At 47.6% G+C, this 21869-nt stretch overlaps 1 protein-coding gene across 4 annotated transcripts in view; it reads right to left on the bottom strand.

The window, feature by feature from the left end:
• Positions 1-207: 207 nt before the first annotated feature.
• Positions 208-21869, bottom strand: part of GFPT1 (glutamine--fructose-6-phosphate transaminase 1) — a 36884-nt gene continuing 15222 nt past the window's right edge. For 2 of the 4 annotated variants that reach the window (XM_086628019.1, XM_086628021.1), the window contains 14 exons: positions 21273-21407; positions 20236-20297; positions 19374-19453; positions 13570-13675; positions 12166-12329; positions 11463-11558; positions 11065-11162; positions 9851-9971; positions 7808-7965; positions 5749-5863; positions 5341-5468; positions 4471-4638; positions 3923-4084; positions 1955-3311 (listed from right to left, as the gene is read on the bottom strand). In XM_086628019.1, the coding sequence (XP_086484145.1) occupies positions 3267-3311; positions 3923-4084; positions 4471-4638; positions 5341-5468; positions 5749-5863; positions 7808-7965; positions 9851-9971; positions 11065-11162; positions 11463-11558; positions 12166-12329; positions 13570-13675; positions 19374-19453; positions 20236-20297; positions 21273-21407 (1638 nt within the window). In that variant the 3' untranslated portion in view covers positions 1955-3266. Of the gene's footprint in view, positions 841-1954; positions 3312-3922; positions 4085-4470; positions 4639-5340; positions 5469-5748; positions 5864-7807; positions 7966-9850; positions 9972-11064; positions 11163-11462; positions 11559-12165; positions 12330-13569; positions 13676-18398; positions 18453-19373; positions 19454-20235; positions 20298-21272; positions 21408-21869 lie in introns of those variants that run through there. The other 2 variants (XM_086628018.1, XM_086628020.1) reach the window with 2 other exon arrangements.

Below are 21869 nucleotides of genomic sequence, written 5' to 3'. Positions count from 1 at the left end.
CGCTGACAAATCCAGGAAAGAACTGGCTGCAGCCTTTCTTCGGCAGAGCCAGGAGGGAAAACCTTTCTGGCAGCAGTGTGTTCCATGTACAACTTAATTTGTACATGGAATAACCAGTGTGGAATAACCTTACTAGCGGGGCAGAATCTGTCTGAGATCTGTTAGGCAGAATCAACATGTGCTGAGCCTGAAGTTCTCTGGTCTTTGGTAATTAAACCCCCAAATTGCTATGGGCATGTCCTTCCCTTCTGGCCTCTGCAGACACAGACGAGGAAAATGGTTACTTAAATTCTGGCAAAAGTAGGCAAAAACAGGCAGCTGCTGTTCCAAAGGGCAAAGGCCTTTATCTGTGTTTACCTGTGGCTCAATTTTAGTGAGAGGGCTACTGAATTTTTAAACACCTCAATTCGGAAGGAGGGAATTGTCCTGGCTCAGTAAGCAAAACATTCATGTTGGAGAGCAGAAGACTGACTGGCTGTTAATAAATATCACAAGACATTCTAAAAGTTTTCTAAGGAAAAGAGAAACATCATCTGTTCATCAAAATGCAACACATCTAGACAAAATGAGGTAAGGAAAGCTAAGAGTCGTCCTTTATACATTCTCACTTCACACAGGCATGGCAATCGACGACGAGATGCTAACGGGTTCCCCACCATGCTCATCAGAGAAATTCTTCGCGGCGAGTGCTCCGCAGCGTTCTTTGCTGTTGAGCATCGCAACATCCGACAGCCCAGCTGCACGTAGCGACTAAACCTCTGGTTTGGCAGCGGAGTTTTGTGCACTTCAGGCGGTTTGCTGGCAAGGCGCAGAACGCGGGGGGCGATACTACCTTTAAATCTGACAAATGAAGAATTTGTCACGAGTTTTAACGCCTTATATCACAAAGAATAAGGATTTGTCTACGACAGCGTAAACCCACGGAGCTCAGCAACATCTGTACAGTTACACCCGACACGAGAGCGTCAGACATTTCTAACTCAGACGCCTGTTCTTTGGTCCTCTTTATGAACGTACTTTCACAAATATTTCACAGCCTGCATCGCTGAGCTTGTACTGAATAGCCACTTGTACTTTAACTGGGATGCCCACCATCCCGTGTGCTAGGAGCCTCGGGAAGCTGGCGGGCAATTGCCTGTACAAGGCTCGATAACAGCAACGCTCGCCGCTTTCCTTCTGAGCAGAATGGCAGGAAAAGCTCTTAAAATAGTTCTCTTGCAGGGCTCTTCCACGTTAGATCCCCTGCTAACGAGAACAAAGGATGTGATACAGCAAGTCCTTGTGCTGGGGGGTGGGGAGGCAGGGGGGGAACCCTGTCTTGGTTCTAGACACACCACACCACACCCCCCCCCCCCCGAAAGGTTTGCAGTTAAGCAAGCTGAGTGGGAGGAGGAGGAAGAGGAACTGTCTCCAAACTGTTAGCACTGAACACACGTTCTTTCCTTAAGGACAAGTATCATCTCCAAACGAAGCAGGAAAGTCCACTGGTCATGTTAGACAGAAGCACGTCACTGCTATGAGCCAGCGCCTCACAAGCAAATGCTGTATAAATAAAATGCAATATTTCCTGCTTGGTTCTTAAACGGACGCTGGCAGCACAGTGAGCTCATAAATTAATAGTCTGAACACAATGTGTTAATAAATGTACAGGTACTGGTTTTGAGAAGCTGTTTCCAGGCACACAGCATTTCACTCTCATAGCAGAACCAGGCCTTGAGCTGATACTGAATTAAGTTAAATAGTTCCTGTGGTGTCTATAAACCAGAATTTGCTACAGACGCAGTCTTTGGAAAAACCTCGCTCCGAGCAGTCGTCTTCTGTCGTACGAGCCAGCCTGGATTGCGGCTGCTCAGCACCAGTGGTCCTGTGCCCGGAGAACCAGGCTGTGCAGGGCCAGGCAGCCCCCAGCACCCCGTTCCGTAAAGCAACTGCAGGGGCAGTCAGTGGCCTGGACTGTTCTCAGCACGTGGCAAGCACTGCTTCACGCCTTGTAGCCTGGTTTTCACCTCTTTGCATTTGGAAACACCGAGCTACCTGCCCTTCAGTGCCTGCGAAAGTCAGTGTTAAGTCTTGAAGGCATATTTTTAGTGTGATTTCTGATTCTCTGCAAGCTTGTTACGAAACTATTAGCAAAGGTATGTCTTTGTGTCGTGTCTATCGAGCCTTTTTTTATCCCCTCCAATTTTAAACCAGCTGAATTTGACACAAGTCACACAAACTGCTCCTAAATGAAACTTCCAGGCTTTCATTAAGGTACTTTGGCTAACGAAGCAAGCCTCAGAAAGGGAGCTTTAGTGCTGTCTGTGCCACAGATACAAGGCAGAAACTTTCTTCTGTGCATTCAGACTAGTAAGTGACCTGCAGCAGCATAAAGCTGGTTCCTTAGGATGTGCTTATAGTTCAAGGCAAAAAAATCCTCAGCACAGGAACACTTCTACTTGTTTAAAAAACCCCACAACAGCAACAACAGAACACCAGCACGAACTGAGCACTGCTCACACTCCTCTTTCCCCACTTTGGTAAGAGTCCACACGGAGTCAGCCACTGCTGCAGTTGGCACTCGCAGGCGTGAGCTCCTCTGTCTTCATGGGCACAGCTACAGGCAGGTGCTGGTGTCCCACAGCACAGTGTGGCCACCGAGTCTACGAGATTGTCACTTGCCAGGTATTTGGCATGGATAAAATCCTTCTGAAACAACGTTACTTTCTTACTACGTTTACCACGTGCCTAAAATTTAAGAGGTTGGGACAGGTCAATTGAATTCCCTTTTGTACACGAGGCGGAAATCGACACCAAATGCTTGTTTACGGTTTCATTCACTGTTAAAACATCTGCACGAGCATGACCAGTAGCAGCTCTTATTCCAGTTAGTTGTATATTCTGGTATCCTGCTTCACTGCCTGAGAGCACGACAGGTAATTCGTTCAATGGTTTCTCATCAACGATTGGAATGAGCCACACTGGGCAAGAAACAATGACATTACCTTAAAGTGGAGGGCCCCTTACCTAGAGGACTCAGTCATCTTTAAAGAAAACCATTTAACATCTTTCATGGAAGTCTCTGGTTCAAAAAACCCCAAAGCTATCGACATAGCATGTGGAATCAATTTGACAATCACTAATGTAACGGAATTACGGTGATCTTGTACACAAACAATGATTTACCAAAATAAGATTTACCTAGGGGACTTTAAAATCAAGTTATTTTGGTACCAAAAAAAGTCTCCCACTTAATTCCCCCTTGCCCCTATGATTCAGATGATCTTTCATTCTACAGTTACGGACTTGGCCAGATTTCTTGGAAAATCAACCTGCAGAGAGGGAGGAGAAAGAACAGGCTTGTGAGTATTTACACACTTTGTTTGTGTATAACTTTGTAATGTGCGGAACATTCGTTCTGCGTTTGAATTGAAAACAATTGAACATATTTTCATGTTAATTTAGGACAATCCTGCAGGAAAAGTCCATAAACCTACTTGTTACAACTTCTCTGTCAAGAACTCAGGAGTCAGTCCCTTTAGTCTACCTCATTTCAGTGCTCAGATTATAAAAGGTGGAGGCCAGTGTCTGTATAAGATCACACACCTCACACAAACTCTGTTTGCCAAACATCCTTCTGCAGTTTGTCACCTTCCTCTTAGCTCCATACCAGCCCTCCAGGAACTCGCACCAGAAAACAGACACACGTCCAGACCCAAACTGCACAAGACTCGGCCAAGTGCCCTCGACTGCCTTTGAGTTTTGCTCACCAGAAGCTTCTGTAACCACCAGGGTCCACCGTTTAACCTGGTCGTTCCAGTAGCTCAGGCAACTATGCAGACAACCCCCCCAACTTCCAACATCACCCAACGCATCTTTTCCAGCCCTGCAGACAGCACACACGGGTGCAGCAGGTTAGGAAGGGAAGGAATTCCGTACTCACATCGTATCCTCTGAGAACTGCGAGATGGAAAGCCAGAAGCTGAAGGGGGATGACGCTCAGGATCCCCTGCAGACAGTCCACTGAATGGGGAACTTTGATTGTTCTTTTATTGTTCTTAATTGTCTCGATGTCTTCCTTATCACAAATCACGACAGGTCGCCCCTGCAACAAAGGGAAGAAAAAACAGGTCTGGCAGGTTCTTTTCTCACTTCTGTTCAGTGCCAGTGGCAAGAACTTTTTACTTAATTTAGAACAAAAGAGCTCAGCATCCCATGGGCATCCCTGTCAGCATATTTTAAGGGGCAAACGAACCACACCAGGCTTCTGCAATCTGCTGCCAAAATTGCACTTGAAACACCAAGAATATCTACTGAGGGGGGTTGGAACTAGATGATCTTTGAGGTCCCTTCCAACCCAAACCAGTCTGTGATTCTATGAATTCACGTTTTAGACACTAATATTAAAGCAAATACTTTGGGTGCCCTATAAACCGCTCTTAAATTAAAAGCAACGTTTCTGATGCCCAGTAAACTTCTGCAGGTACGTACTTGCCGTGCAATGACCTGCTGGAGAGCGTTCTGGCACTTGGCGTACGTATGGTCTCTCATGATGATCATGATAACAGGCATGAGTTTGTCCACCAGTGCGAGAGGGCCGTGCTTCAGCTCTCCTGCCAATATCCCTTCGGAGTGCATGTAGGTAATTTCTTTAATTTTCTAGATGGGGGGAAAAAAAAAAAATCACTTATAAAGCTTTGGGCAAACTTAATTTTTCCACTTTCTTTGTAACTCTGTAAAAATGTGTCCTGGCTCTCCTCAGATCCAATACGTAGACGAGCCAGACTGAAAACCTCGATCGAAATAGTGCACCTGGGCTGAGCTGCTTACAGGCCATCACCACTCACAGTTCGAACACCAAACCCACCACACGCCTCATGATTTACCATCAGCCAACCTGTCTACCAGCACAGTCTTGAACTGGGCAGACAAACGCAGAGAGGACGTGTTGGCATGTCAGTGGGTGACAGCCCTTGTAAAAACAGGAATCTCCTCAAAGGTAAAAACTGCAATGTACAGGTTTCAGAAAGTCCATGCTCAGTTTTGGATGCAGACCATTCTTGGAAATGCCACCCCAACAGGTCAAAGAACTGATTTTATGAGGGCTCCCAGTCTGTCACAGTAAAGCATTCCCAGTGTGAATGCGGAAAACGCACCGTAGCTGTTATGTCATTGGGCATCTTTAAGTGGCAGTCTCAGCCATGAGACAAGTTTTGTTACCTGACCCAGTACATCAGCCAACACGCCACAGCTCTGAGCTGCTTTTAGAACAACTTGTAGCCATGTGTCGTTTCCTGTGCCGAAACCTGAAGTCCCCAGCTAAGTGTGTTTGAAAGAGCTTTAAAGAAAGAAATCTCTTACCAAAGCTCCCTCGAGACACGTAGCGTAATGGTAACCACGTCCCATGATGAGAACAGACTTCTGATGGTACAGCTCCGTGGCTAGCTTCTGGATCTCATCATCCATGCTCAGCACTTCTTTAATTAAGTCTAGAAAGAGAGAGGAGAATTCCAGTTGCGTGTGCGCTTACGTGCCCGTGCCTCTCAAACTATACATACTGCTTATACTTCACACACGCAGACAGCCGTGACTTGCATAAAAACTGGAGTCAGTATTTTTGAATAGTCACACAAGTCATCGCCAACAGCCACGTGCCACGGATCCGAAATCCGAATGCCCTCGGTCTTTCAAGAGCAAAGTTCAGGCGCTGCCGGGGTTCGCCTGCGCCACTGGGTTTCCCGCGGCACGACGAAGGCAGCGGTTCCCCACCTGGCAGCCCCTTCAGCCCACGCATGATCTCCTTGCGCCTCTCCTGCATCGAAATTCTGTCGTCGCACATCATCAGAGCAAACATCACCAGAGAGACAAACTGGCTGGTATAGGCCTAATGGGGGGGGAGGTGGGGGGAGGCAGAAAGAGAAAACACGTCATTACGAGGGTAACCAAAGGGTTTTACATCAGTCAATTTTGTACCAGTCACAGACCAGCTTTGTTCTTCACAGGGTACCGAGCGGCGGCTTGCATTCCAATCGAGTGCCAAAGATGAACATGGAATTCTCAGGGCAAATCTCACTTCAGCACCTCTCACACGGAGGCGTGCAATGGCACCATCTCCTTATACTCCAGGAGATTAAGACACAACAAGCAAAATGGAGCATTTCTAAGGCTCCCTGGTGACTGCTAAATCCTATTTTGTGACCACACCTGGGTCCTTCTTTACTGCAAGTACCTGCTGAAAGCACTGAAGACAGGCAGACCCCTGACTGGAGAGGTGCAGCGGAAGCCCACCGCTAACATCTGCCCATCGCCACCGGACAGCGAGCTGAAATTCTTTTGGACCACGTTCGAGGAACACAAAGGCAGCTGGAAAGGTAAGTGATTTCCCACCTCCCTTCTTTAAGAACAGGTTCTGAACTCTTCACCTTGTTACGGCTCCGCGTTTGTCTAAAAGACTGTAGTGACTGGTGTCACTGACTTTGGGGAAAAACCACCTGCACAGGCAAGTGAAATCAGTGCTGGAGTTACGGCAATTCTGTCTGCAAAATCATTCCAGGCACATCTCAAACAGCCAGTGCCGAGCCCAGCCTCGGCAGCCCCTGGAAGACAAACGCTATGAAACGGTCCGTGGTGCCAGCCTGGGCTTGACGTTGCTTAGAAATAAGATTAAGGTTTGTAGTATTTCTGCCCCTTCCTAAACAATGACCAAAAAACCTTCCACGTTACTACACTGGAGAAGATTTAAATAGCTCTGAAGGAATCTAGAAAAGCTTCAGCTAAGCTGAGCAGAGTTTGATATGGAACGTGATGGGCTTTGTTTTGGTGCAGCTGAAGGCTACAGAAGTAAATAGCACGAGTCAGTCATGCTAATGATGCCTGGGCTGTTTATGGCATCTTCTCAAAACGAAATCCTGGACAACCTCAGGGCAGAATCTTTCCAAGTTCATATTTCACACACACACAACTTTGCTAACTCCCCACATCACCAGAGAGAAAATGTCGTGTTCAGTTATCTCCAGACTGCGAGGTTGGCTATGTGAAAACAACCCAGGGACAAACAACTCGTTCAAGAGTTTCTTCTAAGAGACTCGTGAATTTTCCATGATCAAATTCCCCAGTGAACTATTAAACTCAACTGTGGTTTTTGGCTGAATTTATGTAACAGATTGACATCATCTCGCCTCTAAATACGACTAAATCAAAGCAGATTTCACCATGCAGAAGCACTTCATCAAAATGAAATGTAGCAAAGCAAGTTATTTTAGACGGTATCACGCGTAGCCAGATGCATCAGCCCCACAGTAATCCTGTTAGGTGCACAGAAATACTGGTTTCCTTAAAAGACCATTCCCCCATTTGCCAAAAGTACAGTTTTAATATCACGCCTCCTTTAGTAAAGCAGTGCCATTAGGGCAGTTACGTGCTGCCAAACTTTATATACTCTTGTCTTTTAATTTCCTTTTTCATTTTTAGACCTGAGTTTAAACTGAGCCTGCACCTCTAGGCAAATGATGGCAAAAAGGAGAGAATTCTTGCCTCTTAGGGAATTCTGCCCTCTGAGACCCCTTTGTTTTCAACGTTTAATATTGCTCCCTTAGAATATTTCATTTACAAAAAATAAAAAATAATAAAGATGCAAGGTATCTTGCAAGATACAAGAAAACGAATAGTGTTGCCGGGCACACAGTCATGAACTCGGCAGCCATCGATAGCAACTGGTGAAAGGGCACAGGCAGCACTGGGCAGAGGACCCCGGGGCACGGCCAGCACCGTCAGGGAGAGTGTCAGAACAGTCACAACGATCAGTGAGGTGCAGAAACTGATGGCTTACCTTGGTACTGGCAACCCCGACCTCTGGTCCCGCATTGATGTGCACTCCACAGTCCGTCTCCCGCGATATGGAGCTGCCAACCGTGTTGGTGATTCCGACGGTCAAGGCTCCCCTCTCCTTGCAGTACCGGAGAGCCATCAAGGTATCCGCTGTCTCACCTGAGGAGACAAGTAGTGACAACGCTGCACTTCAGTATCGCTCACCGCTGCCACTGCACACGGAAAATTGCAGTGAGTTCCCAAACGGAATCTTAGAGGCTTTTGTCTGCACGGCAGAGGAGTTATTTCAGCCCTGGCACACTGTGTTTTAACCCTAAAAAGACAACAGTGACATCTAGAAAACACAAAACCCAGTAACAGTATTTGGTGTAAGGACAAGTCAGCATTCTGCTATGGTTAAAAAAAAAAAAGCAGCTCGAGTGTATCTTCTTTAACAAAACCAACTTTCTACCTTTTCCTGGTTAATAAAAATCCACCTGGAGCAGGGTGGGATGGGGGTAGCTGAAGCATACAGTGGATGTGATGGCACTGAGTTCCAGCCAGCCTTTGGAGTCCTCCTGCCACCCTCCTCCCACGGAAACCCATGGGATTGTTTGGCTGATGGTGCTCACCAGTAACACGAGAGCTTGCAAAATCCATTATCAAAGAGGTTATGTCCAAAATTAATTATCCCTGTTCAAAACTGTTTGCACTATGCAAACAGAAGCTGGCTTGGATCAGACTTTGCTTAACACGTTGCTTCAAAAACTCTAGATGCAGAGAAACAGAAAACGTTGGTTTAAATGAACGTGATGGAGTGGGAAAGGAAACGTTGCACTGGTGATCCCAGCAGCGCTGTTGTGAGCCGAGCTCCAGAGATGGGACTAGAAATAGAAGGTACTGGGTATTCCATCTGAGTTACCAGTTTGCTTTTGTTCTGAAAGGACACTCCTCTTTCGAGTACTCCTGCTCGTGGAAGGTGGCAACAGAGAGCAAAGAGCCTCAAGTTTGCTCGGGACACTTCTCCTTCGGTACAGCGATGCATAGAAACTGCTCCGCATACTGCACTGCTTAAAGCAAGTCAGGTAGGGTGGGAATCTAAGGCCAGAAACCACATTTATGGGTGGGGGGAAGGGAGGTTATTTGAGCTGAATATTTACTTTAGTTTTGTACTGCCCCATGAGCAAGCTCAGGTTCCAGGAAAATCTTTGGTAGCTTGCCCCATCCAACTCTTCGGGGGAAAGACGCATCCCCAAGTGTGCCCTCAGTTGTGTTCCTGTTAGACTGGGACAGTGTGGTGGTTTCTGAGGGGAAGCAGCAACATCTGCACGTGTATCCCAAAAACCCAGGGAAAACCTTGAATGTTTACATGAGCCCTACGAAGAGAGGATATTCTGAGTTACTCGATACGGAGAAGAAAACATGGCTCCCAAAAGAGTACTTTAACCTATGGAGAAAAAGTAACCACTAGTTTTAGCATCAAAGCTGAAGATCAGTTACAAAAATCTAAACAGTAAATGCAATTAAGGGGAAAATAACACTGCAGTTTTGTATTGCAGCTGTCCTTCAAAGTATTTTGAATGCAATATACGTTACTTTGTTTTTTATGCTTAAAAAAATGGGATCTCTCACATCCCATCCCGAGGTGGCTGTATTTTTTGATATTTGTCTGTAACAATTTCACTTCTTTAGTGGATCCGATCCACCACACAGCTCAGTGCTTCAACTGCAGAACTAAAACTATTCTAAGAAACAATCGTGCTGCCCCTACCCAGAGCTCAGCGGCGTTTTTTCCGTCTGTCAATTGATGGAATATCTCCTCGCGGAGAAAGGGAACAGAACTTCTGTCACCATATGTAAGACTCAGCCAAACAAAATCCCGCACCAGCACGCGGATGGAGAGGAGGAACCGCTCCACTTTTCCCCCATCCGTAGGACGCGTGTGCCAGTTTCTCCACGGTGATCCTACGTGCAGGCGCAAGAATTTGGCCCCGCTGCCTTTTCCCTCCCAAGCTGACATTTACAGGGAAGAGGGGAGTGAGTGGGTGGCAGAGTGAGACCGTACCTGACTGGCTGATGAAAAAGCAAACATCGTCTCTGAAGACAGGGGTGTTTCTGTCCAAGAAGTCACTGGCCAGTTCAACCATAACAGGTAATTCCGTCAGCTCTTCCAGAACCTGACGAGTCTGGTAAAAGGAGATGTCAGAAAGTTGCATATTACATCGTGTTTAAAAAAGCAAGTGTTTGGAGTTCAAAAAGCCTTCTACTTGCCACACACTGGAAAATATTACTATCAAAATACCATGTGAACATTAGTGCTGGATTCTATTTTAACTACTCAGCGTACCCACCCTCAAGTGGCACAACTGCCCCTGTGAAAAGCGACCCTGCTGTTGGCACCACACGCAGCCTGGGAGGCCAACTCCTCCCTCACACGGAGACTGTTCTGAAGTCAGTCTCACTCCTCACGTAACACTATGTGTGTATTAGATCACACAGGGTGTCCCTCCATCAGACTGTCACTTGTATCACTGAACAACTCAGAAACCACCACCTGTGTCCAGGCCAAGCCAGAAACCTGTTTTGGCGAGTCGATGGATTCCTGTTAACGTCAGCTCACAGAGATAGCCAAGACAAACAAAAATTTTCACTTCTGCTCCTTTTACCTCAGTGAGCACGGCTGCGTTTCGCAGCATTTCTGAGAGAAGCTAGAAGATTCCTCTGTGAAATTGCCGGGTACTTTTAATTGCAACATTATGGGCTGCCAAGCCACAATCTGAAAATGCTCCATCTACAGCCGTTGCACTTTAACAAGTGATTAGGTCAGACCCCGACGAAACAAAATCACCTGCTGGCTGTGTGCACAGCCAGTACTCCTGTCAGGTACGAAGTGACTGTACTGGGCGAGCACAGGGATGTCTCCAAGCAGGCGCCATCACGGTCTGCGTGAACAGCAAAGGAGGAAATCCCATCCCCTACCCTGCTACAGCATTTGCATTCTGCTCTTGCGTTGTCTCTTCCCCTGCCAACTGTCTTTTATGGCAGAACAGGTTTTGGTTTTTAAATCTTTCTGCAGCAGTAAAAGCCACAGGCAACACTTTCCTAAATATTCAAGTTCTCCAGCTTCTATTTCCTACTGCTGTTGCTGGTGAATTGAAAGTCAAAAGGGTCTTCACTCATCAGTGTGCACTTGCTCAACCAACCCTCAACCTGCTCAACGCAGCAACCCGCTGCTCAGTTCTAGCTACAGTTCACAAACCACCAGGACTGACCACGTACCGCAACTCCAGCGTGGTAACTCGTCCCACAAGCAATAAGGATCAAACGACGACACCTCTGAATCTCCTTGATGTGGTCCTTCAGCCCGCCGAGATTTACTGCAAGCGAGATTCGGAGAGAAGAATTAGGGTGGCCAGGTAGCAGAAATTCTCCAGATTGCTGGTGCTCGTGCACAGCGTGTTACAACCTCCATCAACCACTCTGCAAAAATCCATCACGAGATCAATCTGGCCACCAGCACATGTCATCCTGGAAGCGCTCCCTGTGAGACACGCACATCATCTTACACCAGCACGTTTTCATCTCCCGTGTCATCACCTACTTCCTCCTCTAGAACTACTGTGAATAACTACTAGACACTGAGCTGTCAAAAATAAAGGAGGCTTAATCTCAATTACCAGTGTAGTCATCAAAGTTGACCCTTCCTCTCATCGTATTAACAACAGATTCCGGCTGTTCAAAAATTTCCTTCTGCATAAATGAGCTGAAGTTACCTATAAAAGAAAGAAAGAAACAAAACAAACGAGAACACTTTAAATTGCCTCCTGGTAACTTACATTTTCCCTATGCACACAGGGAAAAGCTTGGCCCAGAGTCACTGACAGGCCAGTTACCAGTCAGAGGTTATTAAGCTGATTGATAGTTCTTTTTCTGCCAAAGCATCAGCTCATCACCAAAGCCAGACTGGAGTTACCAGAATGAGTCCATGAAGGGTCAGATCCGGAATGGCAAGCCTGCTAGGGATCAATCTCGGAAAAACCAGATGCCTCCAAGCAGGAGGCAAAATCCTCAGCCCCACGATTCTCCTCATTACGGTGTTGGCAGCTAGAGGGGAAGTCCCACTAAACACAAGGACAACTTTTTTCACCACGAGGGTAATAAAGCACTGGAACAGGTGCTCAGACAAGCTGTGGGATTTCTGTCCTTGGATATGCTCCAAACTCGACTGAACAAGGCCCGTTAACACTCTGGTGTACTTGGTCCTGCTTTTAACCCAGGGATTGGACCAGATGACTTCCGCAAGTCTTTCTGAACCTGACTTGTTCTGTGACTCCGGGGAGGACCTGTGCATCTCCACAGGTGACACCCGAAAGATTTTACCCTTCATAATTTGCTGAAGCTCCATCTGCAGGGTTTGGACGGCGCGCCCAGGGTGATCGCCTGCCGTGCGCTTAATCCGGTGGATGGACAGACGGCCATCGACCACAGCTGCTACGTCGTCATCCTCGAGGAAAATCACTCTGTTGGTGTGCTCGATGACAGCACTGTAAGAGCAGACACCGTTTGCCGTAAGACATTATTCCTCAGAGAAAGATGAGGGCCACAGCCCTATTTATAATCCAACATACAGCTTTTGATTCCAGAAACTTACTCATTTCAATGGAATTTCTTTTAAAATACGAAAAGTACTGGCAAGTACATTTCCATACTGCCAACATAACGGGATTTTTTCCACCTACCTCATTATTAATTTCAGTGCCTGCTTTAGCGAGAAACTAGGAATTCCTCAGACAAAGCAGCATGTGCAGCGATGTGATCTAACTGTCAGGAGCTAGAGAGTGGAAGTCGGGAAGACGGTAATTTGCCCTGGCACACAGGGTGCTCAGCCACAGGTGCACACTCCTTCCTTGGTTTTTCCTGTGATGAGCCATTGTCCCTCCCTGCATCTCATTTTCCCCATCTATAAAACTGGGGACAACTTGGCCACCTGTTAAAGTGCTCTGAGATCTGCTTAGAAGCACTCCAAGAATCAGATACTATCCCATACCTTCCCTGCCTGCAGTCTACCTAGGGAATGCCGATATTGGAATCACCAGGGGGGTTTAAAATCTTTGGCCAAATTTTAGTCTGTCCTCTCTCTCAGCTGAACACAGCAAGCTGTGCTGAAATGCACCAGCTCCCCATTTTAGCAGCTTTTGCTCCGACCTTGGGCAAGTCACTGAAAATCTCTCTAACATCAGAACACACTGGGGTGTCCTACCACTCTCCAAAATGCTCTGACAAGAAGAGCTACAGAAGTCAACCACAGCAGTATTTTTACGTTTCTGGGACAAGTACTCATTTCCCTAATACAGAGAAACCCAAAAGTTCTGGTAAGGCTGCTGCCAAGTCAGTCTTTCCTCCCTCCACTCGATTAAAATAAGCCACCTTTGATGATAAAGGAATTGCATGTGTGGAGAGATCCTGGAGAACCAGCACAATTCTCCTGGTAATTAGCATCTGTCCTGTTAATTTAGGTCAGCACTCTCTCAGGTTTCCTCTCTCTCACCTCGGGAATCTCATCAACAGATGTGCTTGAAGAAGAACATCACCCCTATTCCAAAGGGATTTTTCATTTCTTGCACAGAAACTCCCATCTAATCCACCTCTGGCTCTGTCAGGGCCACACACGGTAACTGGTTCATGATGGTAAAGTAACGCCAACTGCCACACACACCGTTTATATTCAAGGCCTCAGCTTCAAACAGCGTTTTTAGGTCCACTAAAGATGCCGAAAAACAGTACCTGGCATCAGAAGCGAAGTAGTACTCCACAGCTTTCTCCTCGACAGGGAAAAGGCAGGTGGTGCTGTCAACTCGAGACAGGTTGCAACTCCCCTTCTTGTCTTTCCCTGGAAGACACGAGGATCAGGTACCGCACGCGCTGGCAGATCCAGAACGCAGCTGCAAGGTCAGTCTCAACCAGAGGTCCCCAGGCCCAGTACCAACATGAAGCACTATTTTCATCCCTCTGTGTGCCCACAGTAAATTTAACGGCGACGATGGGAGAGGGCAGCACACCGGTACCCGTGGTGCCGTGCCCTTTCCCGCTTTGCTGGCGAGGTTTTTATCCGCTGCCGAATTAATTCCGCAAGTGTGATGGTAGCGCGGAGTTTTAAGTTTAGAGGAAAATATCAGTCAAAATTCAAATGAAAGTTTATGTGTGGCTCCACTAGGAAAAGAGAGTTGAAGCTGCTTTATGAGCAGTCACATTTACCAACGTTTTCCGGTTGAATCTGCCCCGTTTATCACTTTCAGTTTATCCTGGGCTCCTGTTTCACTAACTTTCCTGAGGCTTTGAGAAATCGAGCAGGATTGCTCTTTCCTTGTCAATGGATTTAAACTGAAAGAGGGGAGATTTAGATTAGATCTAAGGAAGAAATTTTTCACTCTGAGGGTGGTGAGACACTGGAGCAGGTTGCCCAGAGAAGCTGTGGCTGCCCCATCCCTGGAAGTGTTCAAGGCCAGGTTGGATGAGGCTTTGGGCAACCTGGTGTAGTGGAGGGTGTCCCTGCCCATGGCAGGGGGGTTGGAACTGGATGATCTTTGAGGTCCCTTCCAACCCAAACTGTTCTATGATTCTATGAATTGTTCTAGAGGAGCAATTCTAGAGGAGTTCTAGAGGAGTTCTAGAGGAACAATTCTATGAATTGTTCTAGAGAGGGAACATAACCCCCATTTTTAAAAAGGGGAACAAGGAGGACCCGGACAACTACAGACCGGTCAGCCTCACCTCTGTGCCTGGCAAGGTCATGGAGCAGATTCTCCTGGGAACCATGCTAAGGCACATGGAGAGCAAGGAGGTGGTGGGTGACAGCCAACATGGCTTCACCAAAGGCAGATCGTGCCTGACCAACTTGGTGGCCTTTTACGATGGGGTGACAGCATCGGTGGACAAGGGTCGACCAATGGATGTCATCTACCTGGACTTGTGCAAAGCTTTTGACACTGTCCCGCACGACATTCTTCTCTCTAAATTAGAGAGTCATGGGTTTGATGGATGGACCACTCGGTGGATAAGGAATTGGCTCAATGGCCGCACTCAGAGAGTAGTGGTCAACGGCTCAATGTCCAAGTGGAGACCGGTCACGAGTGGTGTCCCTCAGGGGTCCGTGTTGGGCCCGACCCTCTTCAACATCTTTGTCGGTGACGTGGACAGTGGCATGGAGTGCACCCTCAGCAAGTTCGCCGATGACACCAAGCTGTGTGGTGCCGTTGACACGCTGGAAGGGAGGGATGCCATCCAGAGGGACCTTGACAGGCTGGAGAGGTGGGCCCGTACCAACCTCATGAAGTTTAACCAGGCCAAATGCAAGGTCCTACATCTGGGTCGTGGCAATCCCAGGCATAAATACAGACTGGGTGGTGATTGGATCGAGAGCAGCCCTGAGGAGAAGGACTTGGGAGTACTGGTGGACGAGAAGCTCAATATGAGCCGGCAATGTGCTCTTGCGGCCCAGAAGGCCAACCGCGTCCTGGGCTGCATCAAGAGGAGTGTGGCCAGCAGGTCGAGGGAGGTGATTCTCCCCCTCTACTCTGCCCTTGTGAGACCTCACTTGGAGTACTGCGTCCAGTTCTGGAGCCCCCAACATAAGAAGGACATGGACCAGTTGGAGAGGGTCCAGAGGAGGGCCACGAAGATGATAAGAGGGCTGGAGCACCTTTCCTATGAGGACAGGCTGAAAGAGTTGGGGCTGTTCAGCCTGGAGAAGAGGAGGCTCCGGGGTGACCTTATAGCGGTCTTCCAGTACCTCAAGGGGGCCTACAGGAAAGATGGGGAGAGGCTGTTCAGGAGGGCCAGTTATGATAGGACAAGGGGTAATGGTTTTAAAATAGAGGGAGGTAGGTTCAGGTTGGATATTAGGAAAAAATTTTTTACTATGAGAGTGGTAGAACACTGGAACAGGTTGCCCAGAGAGGTGGTGGATGCTCCATCCCTGGAGACGTTCAAGGCCAGGTTGGACAAGGCCCTGAGCAACCTGATCTAGTTGGAGATATCCCTGTTCCTTGCAGGGGGGTTGGACTAGATGACCTTTGAAGGTCCCTTCCAGCCCTAACCATTCTATGATTCTATGATTCTATGATTCTCAGCACAGGGTGAAATTCTTTCAGAGCTGCCACCTGTGCAACCACACTGTTCTACTGAGCACGGGCAGATGTAACCCAAACCTGCTTTTGTCTGGCTGAGCTCAGGTGTTCAGGCACAGACCAGGAAATCCACGATGAAGTACTCAGCGTTGCTCCTCAGCTACCAACTACAACCACTCATTCTGATCCAAAAATCGTACAGATGGTCAACTGCTGCGAGTCTGGCGCTACGGCCAGGGAAGCATCTAGCTGTACCGAAGGACACAGGGCTAAAAGTCAACTTCTGAAAAAACTTGTACTAAACTTTTTTATAAAAGTTCTGTGTTTCACCAGGGATCCTTTCTGAAGTACTCTGGCAACTCCCGATACTCTCTAATCCTCTGCCTCCTCTTTAGCTGCAGAAAATGCTTCTCGGTCACGAAGCCCATCGTGAGTGCAGACGAGGACCAAAACACCTACTGCTCAGCACTGACTCTGAACAAGAGTATTTGCTGGTCATTGTGCACGGCAGAGTAAGGGGTGGGGGTGGATTAATCAGCTTCTCTAGAAAAACGTGACTATTGCCCAAGAGTAACACCACTGAAGTTCCTCTGTTACGTATTTATTCCATACTGGATTTATTTCACCTACTGGATGCCGATCGACTCAGTGATGTAAGCACAGCCCATGATGTTTAGATTTATACTTCTGTAAATGAAAACATAGAGAAAAAAATACTGCTTTCATGTTGATACTCAGTAAGAAGGTTCCACTCAGCCAATGATTTAGAGCCCTCCACTTCAGTTATTAAGTCAGTAAAAGAGGAAAACAACTCCTTTGCTGTTGAGTTGAGACAGGACAGAGCGATTTGTTGTTGCGAAAGGACAAAGCAAAGGAGTTAGTGGCCGTTCTCCAAGAGAAGCACCCATGCTTGATCAGAACATGCAAATCTGTTTCTCAAAACACAACATTTCCCTGCATTGACTTTACTATGTCGCATTGCTTTCCCCAATTACAGATTCGACACTGACAGGAACTGGAACGTGTTCTTATTGTGCACAAACACACACACTGTATGCGTATCTTACCAAGAAGTGATTGAAAAGTTACAGTGAGTATTATCAGCCAATTATGGTTGTTATTTACCTATGGATTTGTCCATAGATTGTCCATTTATCTGTGGATAACCTGGATTGTTGCTCTACAGCACCTGCTTTCCATTTACTAGAATTTAGAAGCAACACAGAAGCAATCTTCTCCTTTCCAAACCAAGGAACGGAGACATCACAGAGAATTAACACAGGTATAGTAAGAACTGGGGGGAGAGGGTGGTATGTTTTGATATATTATTATGACAATCCTAAGCCCATGGCAGTTCTGCAAAGGCACTACAGCACAGCTGCTGCTTAGCAGATTCTTCCTTGAGCAGCATTACAGTTTTGATTTCAGTAAGAGGTGTTTCCGGGTGACAGCGTTATACAACAAACAGAACAATGATTATAGTCAAAGATTCTCTAATCCATCCGTTTCATATGGTCCATTTTTCAGAAGAGCCTTACAGTCACTGAGAGCTGAGGGACTTCGGTTCTTAAAACCTCTGGGAATTAACCTGACTTCAGAATTTTGCTCTAAACACTTCACACTGACTGGAGAGAGATGTCTTTGGTAAAAAGAAACAAAACCTTGCCTAGTGTTCGAATTCAGATAAACCAGCTTCTGACAGAGAACAAGCAGAGTTCACCTTTCAACAAACCGAGGTTTGTTTCTCCTCCAGCAAAAGAGCACGGATTTCACTCGCTGAGCTGTCAGTGCCTCAGGCTGGAATCCCTTTTTTTTACAGTAGCTAAGAATCAGATCCTCCCCTCCTACAGCAAAGCACTCTCCTGCTTCAGATGGGACCTTACTTCATCGTGTCACACATGACAGGTCAGCCTTCAAACACATTAAGTGCTTAAAGTGAATTCAAAATGCTTCACCCTGATAAGTGAGCAAAGGGAATTTAGTTCCAGCCTCAGGTCAACCTTACTGCTTCCAGCAGAAGCTGCCATTCAGGTTCACACCACAGTCAGGAGGGAGGATGTGGCTCTTTGACAATCTGAACTCCAGAAGGAATTTCGGGAACGCTTGCATTAGGATTGTTAGCAGCCCCCTAGCAGGGCTTCACTCTGTTGTTTGGTGGGGGTTTTAAGGTAATTTATTGTTTCCTTCTGTAAGCAGAGCTGCAGGGAGCACACAGCACAACCTGCACTAAGTCATCCGTTTGGGGCACACGCTGAGCATCATGTCAGAATATTTGAAATGGGATGGGTGGAGCGATGGGTGGATTGTCTTGTGTGTTGCTCACGGTGCTTCTGTTCAAGATTATCCCACTCGTATCACTCACTACACGGAAAGCAATAACCACATATTAAAGAGACAATGCATATTCATCTCATTGATAATTCCCTTCCTAAGGAACTGGAGGATTTGTCTGAAATTTCAAGTATTAGATTTTTCTCTGGTAGGCACCTTCCTCCATTTTTATGGATATTCCATCAAAAGAATGATCCATAGATTGTACAGCTGAAAGTGTAATTGGAAAAAAAAAAAAAAAACAAACAAAAAACAAACTTCAGGTAATCATTGAAAAAAAAAAAAAGTGTTACATACAAACATTAAGGATTACTGCTAATTATCCAACATCAACCAAGAGTAAACGCAGGCAGGGCTTACTGGGACTGGTTCTTCACGTTACGTTGCACCAGGGTATCGTTAGCAACACCGTTAGGAAGCAGCAAAACACACTGTGACAGCCAGTCCTTTTGATCATGGCAGTGCTTAGAGAACCAGTTCAGTGCCCAGCAACTGAACGGGGCCAGACTCCTCTGGCAACGGTAAATTACAGGAGAATTCTGAGCCACTTCTCATTTTCAAGGGTGCAACTACGTGTCTATGGTGGTAAAACACACGTGTGAGAGAAGGATGGACAGACAACATACATGCAGATTGCCACCCAGAGGGTAACGGCGTTCTACTTTCTAAAAATCACGGCGGGGGCGGGGGCAGAGGAATGTCAGGTTTGTGGCAGTGAAAAGCCTACAGCCCACGAAGCACGGTCAGTTTTGGTCTTGAAAACAATCGCGTCCAGGAACGTCCACACGCCACGCAAAATATAAAGTATCTGAGTTTAACTGTTAACTTGGCTGTACTGAACTATTCTAGTCCGTTTTGTTCTGTTCTGCTGCATTAAGATGTGTTTTCCTTGCAACCATTGGGCACTAAAGCTTCCATGATAAAACTAGAGACTAACTTGAGGTATGTGGTGGTATAGCACGTGGTGAAAACTTCAAAAAATAAAATCTCTTTTGTTCTAATGGCTTAATGTACAGTTTAAAAGTGTAACACGTATTCCAGAGCACACAACTGTGCGTGAAACTCCACGTGTAGGTCGGTCTGAGCGCGACTGGAGGGTGGTCTCTGTGGGGAAGGGGTGCTCACACTCACCCGTCCGGTAGAGTATGGGGATGTGGTCGGTGGAGAGCTTGTGCTCGCTGCGCACCCCGATGAGCAGGGGGCTGCCTCGCCTGCGGGAAGACATCGAGTTACAACCCGCGGCGCCCAAAGACTCGTCGCCCAACACCCGACCCCACGGGACTGCTGTTCCCCAGCCCAGCAACTGAACCAGACTACAACAGAGCGAGCTCCTCCCAGATGAGCTGTTAGTGCTGCAAACACGGGAGGCCACACGACAGCGAAAGAATCTCTGGATAAACACAGGGCAAAGAGATGAGGAACGATAAAGGACATGAGGAATCCGTCTCAAGTTCAGCCGAAACCCTGCAAGAGCAACTGCAATCCCACAGCCACCTGAACCAGGAACACGCTGGCTGTTGCTCACTGTACATACAGCGATTGGCACCGAAATTCAAACCCATGCCGGGGCGTGTGTGGTTAAACCAACCCGACTGACGCTGACATTCGAAAGTGGAGAAGAAAAGCTGACCACCACGCTGGCCCAACTTTAAGTCAAATGGAGAACTTGTCCCAATGCCACCACAAATGCAAAGACAAAGGAAGGGAAGAAACCATCTGCTTTCAAAGCTCTCGCAATCAGAGTCTGCAAAAAAAGCTGTTCCAGACCAGCTGTGACACAGGTGGTCACTGAGAAATTTCTGAAACGTTTTGGGGAATTTTCTGTTATGATAAATGCAAAATAAGAGAAGAGAAATGAAAAACAACAGCCGCCCTCACCCCAGCATACACAGCGTGACGAGAACAACTTCTACTCCGTTGTCCTCTAACTTGGGGGGACAAAAAGAGACACACAGGGTGCAACAAGAATGATCCTTCCCACGGCAACACTCACCTGGTGCCGACCGCCTGGCCGGGATAGTGAACACTTTTGAACACGAGGGCGAAAGCACCTTCCTGGAACAAGAGAAACACAAACTCTTTATCTTGCGTTTGAGGCCCAGGCCACCATTTCGGGAATCCCAGCGCAGAAGCTGCACCCCTGTTTCTGCGAATAAGTGAGAGATACTGAGCAGGTGGCTTCACAGCCGTCTGCAGAGCCACCAGAAGCTCCAGGCACCTTACTCTGGGAGAATGTCCCTCCCCTGAGCCCAGGTGGTTCATCCTCAGCCATGTCTGAGTCCCGTGAACTCCCAGACGCGGCACTCAGACATCGCTGGCTACCCGTGCGAGCGCTCCTGCGTCCGTTCGGGGCGCAGCGAGGGGACTGGAAACGCCAAGACCCCATCAAAGAAGTGCCAGGACTTTGGGGCGTTTGCTCAGGTGTGGTGCCACTGAACGTAAAGCTGAGCCACCGCAGCCACCAGCAAAACGTGTTGTTGGTCTGTTGCTACCACGGCTCCTGCCAAGCCAATCCCTGGAAAACTGTCTTGTGCACAACACACTCAGGGACAAGGGATGAACCGCGGCTGGATGCTGTTCCTGTGCACGACTCGGCAGGAGCCGACACGTGGAAGCCCGGCTGTGCAGGGCAGTTCCCACAAGGGGTCAGCACCTCTTCCAGCGGGAGGATTCGGGAAAGATCGGAAGCAGGGACTTCTTTTCATGCTGTCCCATACCAGCTCCCACCGCCCACACGTTCACCACCCAACACACCAGGGGCCCGCTGCCCAAGATCCTGCTGTGTCCCAAAATTCCGACATTTTTCACTAAGTATTGACGAGCGTTGAAGAACCACAAACGTGTGTCCAGGATAAACTGTCAGAGGTAGGAAAGACAAAAACGCTCCTCGGCGTGTGCCGCAGAACGTCCCGGGACACAGCCTGGCACGGGCACCAGTGCCAGGGTACCATTGTTATTTTGAGTCTGTCTGTCTGCACTGGTGTGCGTCCCCCAGTCTGTCCCCACCCCGCGCCCTGCTCCCAGCATTACCAGCTGCTGGATGACCCTCTCCACCAGGGTGGTGAAGCTGATGTCGTCGCTGTCCCGGTTGTCGTACATGTACTTGACCAGTTTGGCGATGCTCTCCGTGTCCGTCTCCGACTCGAAGTCGTAGCCTTTGCTCTCCTGCAGCGACAGCACGCGCTGGGCAACCAGCCCTCTCCCTACCTTCCTTTTCTTCCCTTTCTTTCTATCCTCCTTTTCCTTCCTCTTTCCTTCTTTCTTTCCTTCTCTTTTGCTTCCCTCTCCCTCCTGCCTCTCCTTTTCCTTCCTTTTTTCCTGCCTTTTTCGTTCCTTTTTTACCTTTTTACTCTTCCCTTTCCTTCTTCAACTTTTTCTTATGCTTTTCCTTTTTTCTCCTGCCTTCCTCCCCACCTTCCCTCTCTCCTTCTTCTTGCTTTTCCTTTTTTCCTTACTTTTTCTTTCCTGCCTTTCCTTGCTTTTATCCTTCCATACTGCCTTTCTTTCTCTTTTTCATCCTTCCTTCTGCTTTCATCCTTCCTGCCCTTCCTTTTTCCATCCTTCCTTCCTCTGCCTTTCCTCTTCCTTATTGCTTTCCTACCTTCCCTTTGCCATCCTTCCATATTT

This window comes from Tauraco erythrolophus, chromosome 29, assembly GCF_009769465.1.
Source record: "Tauraco erythrolophus isolate bTauEry1 chromosome 29, bTauEry1.pri, whole genome shotgun sequence".
Lineage (NCBI taxonomy): Eukaryota > Metazoa > Chordata > Aves > Musophagiformes > Musophagidae > Tauraco > Tauraco erythrolophus.
The sequence above is the reverse complement of the archived record's forward strand: the minus strand, read 5'-3'. Positions and strand labels throughout refer to the sequence as shown.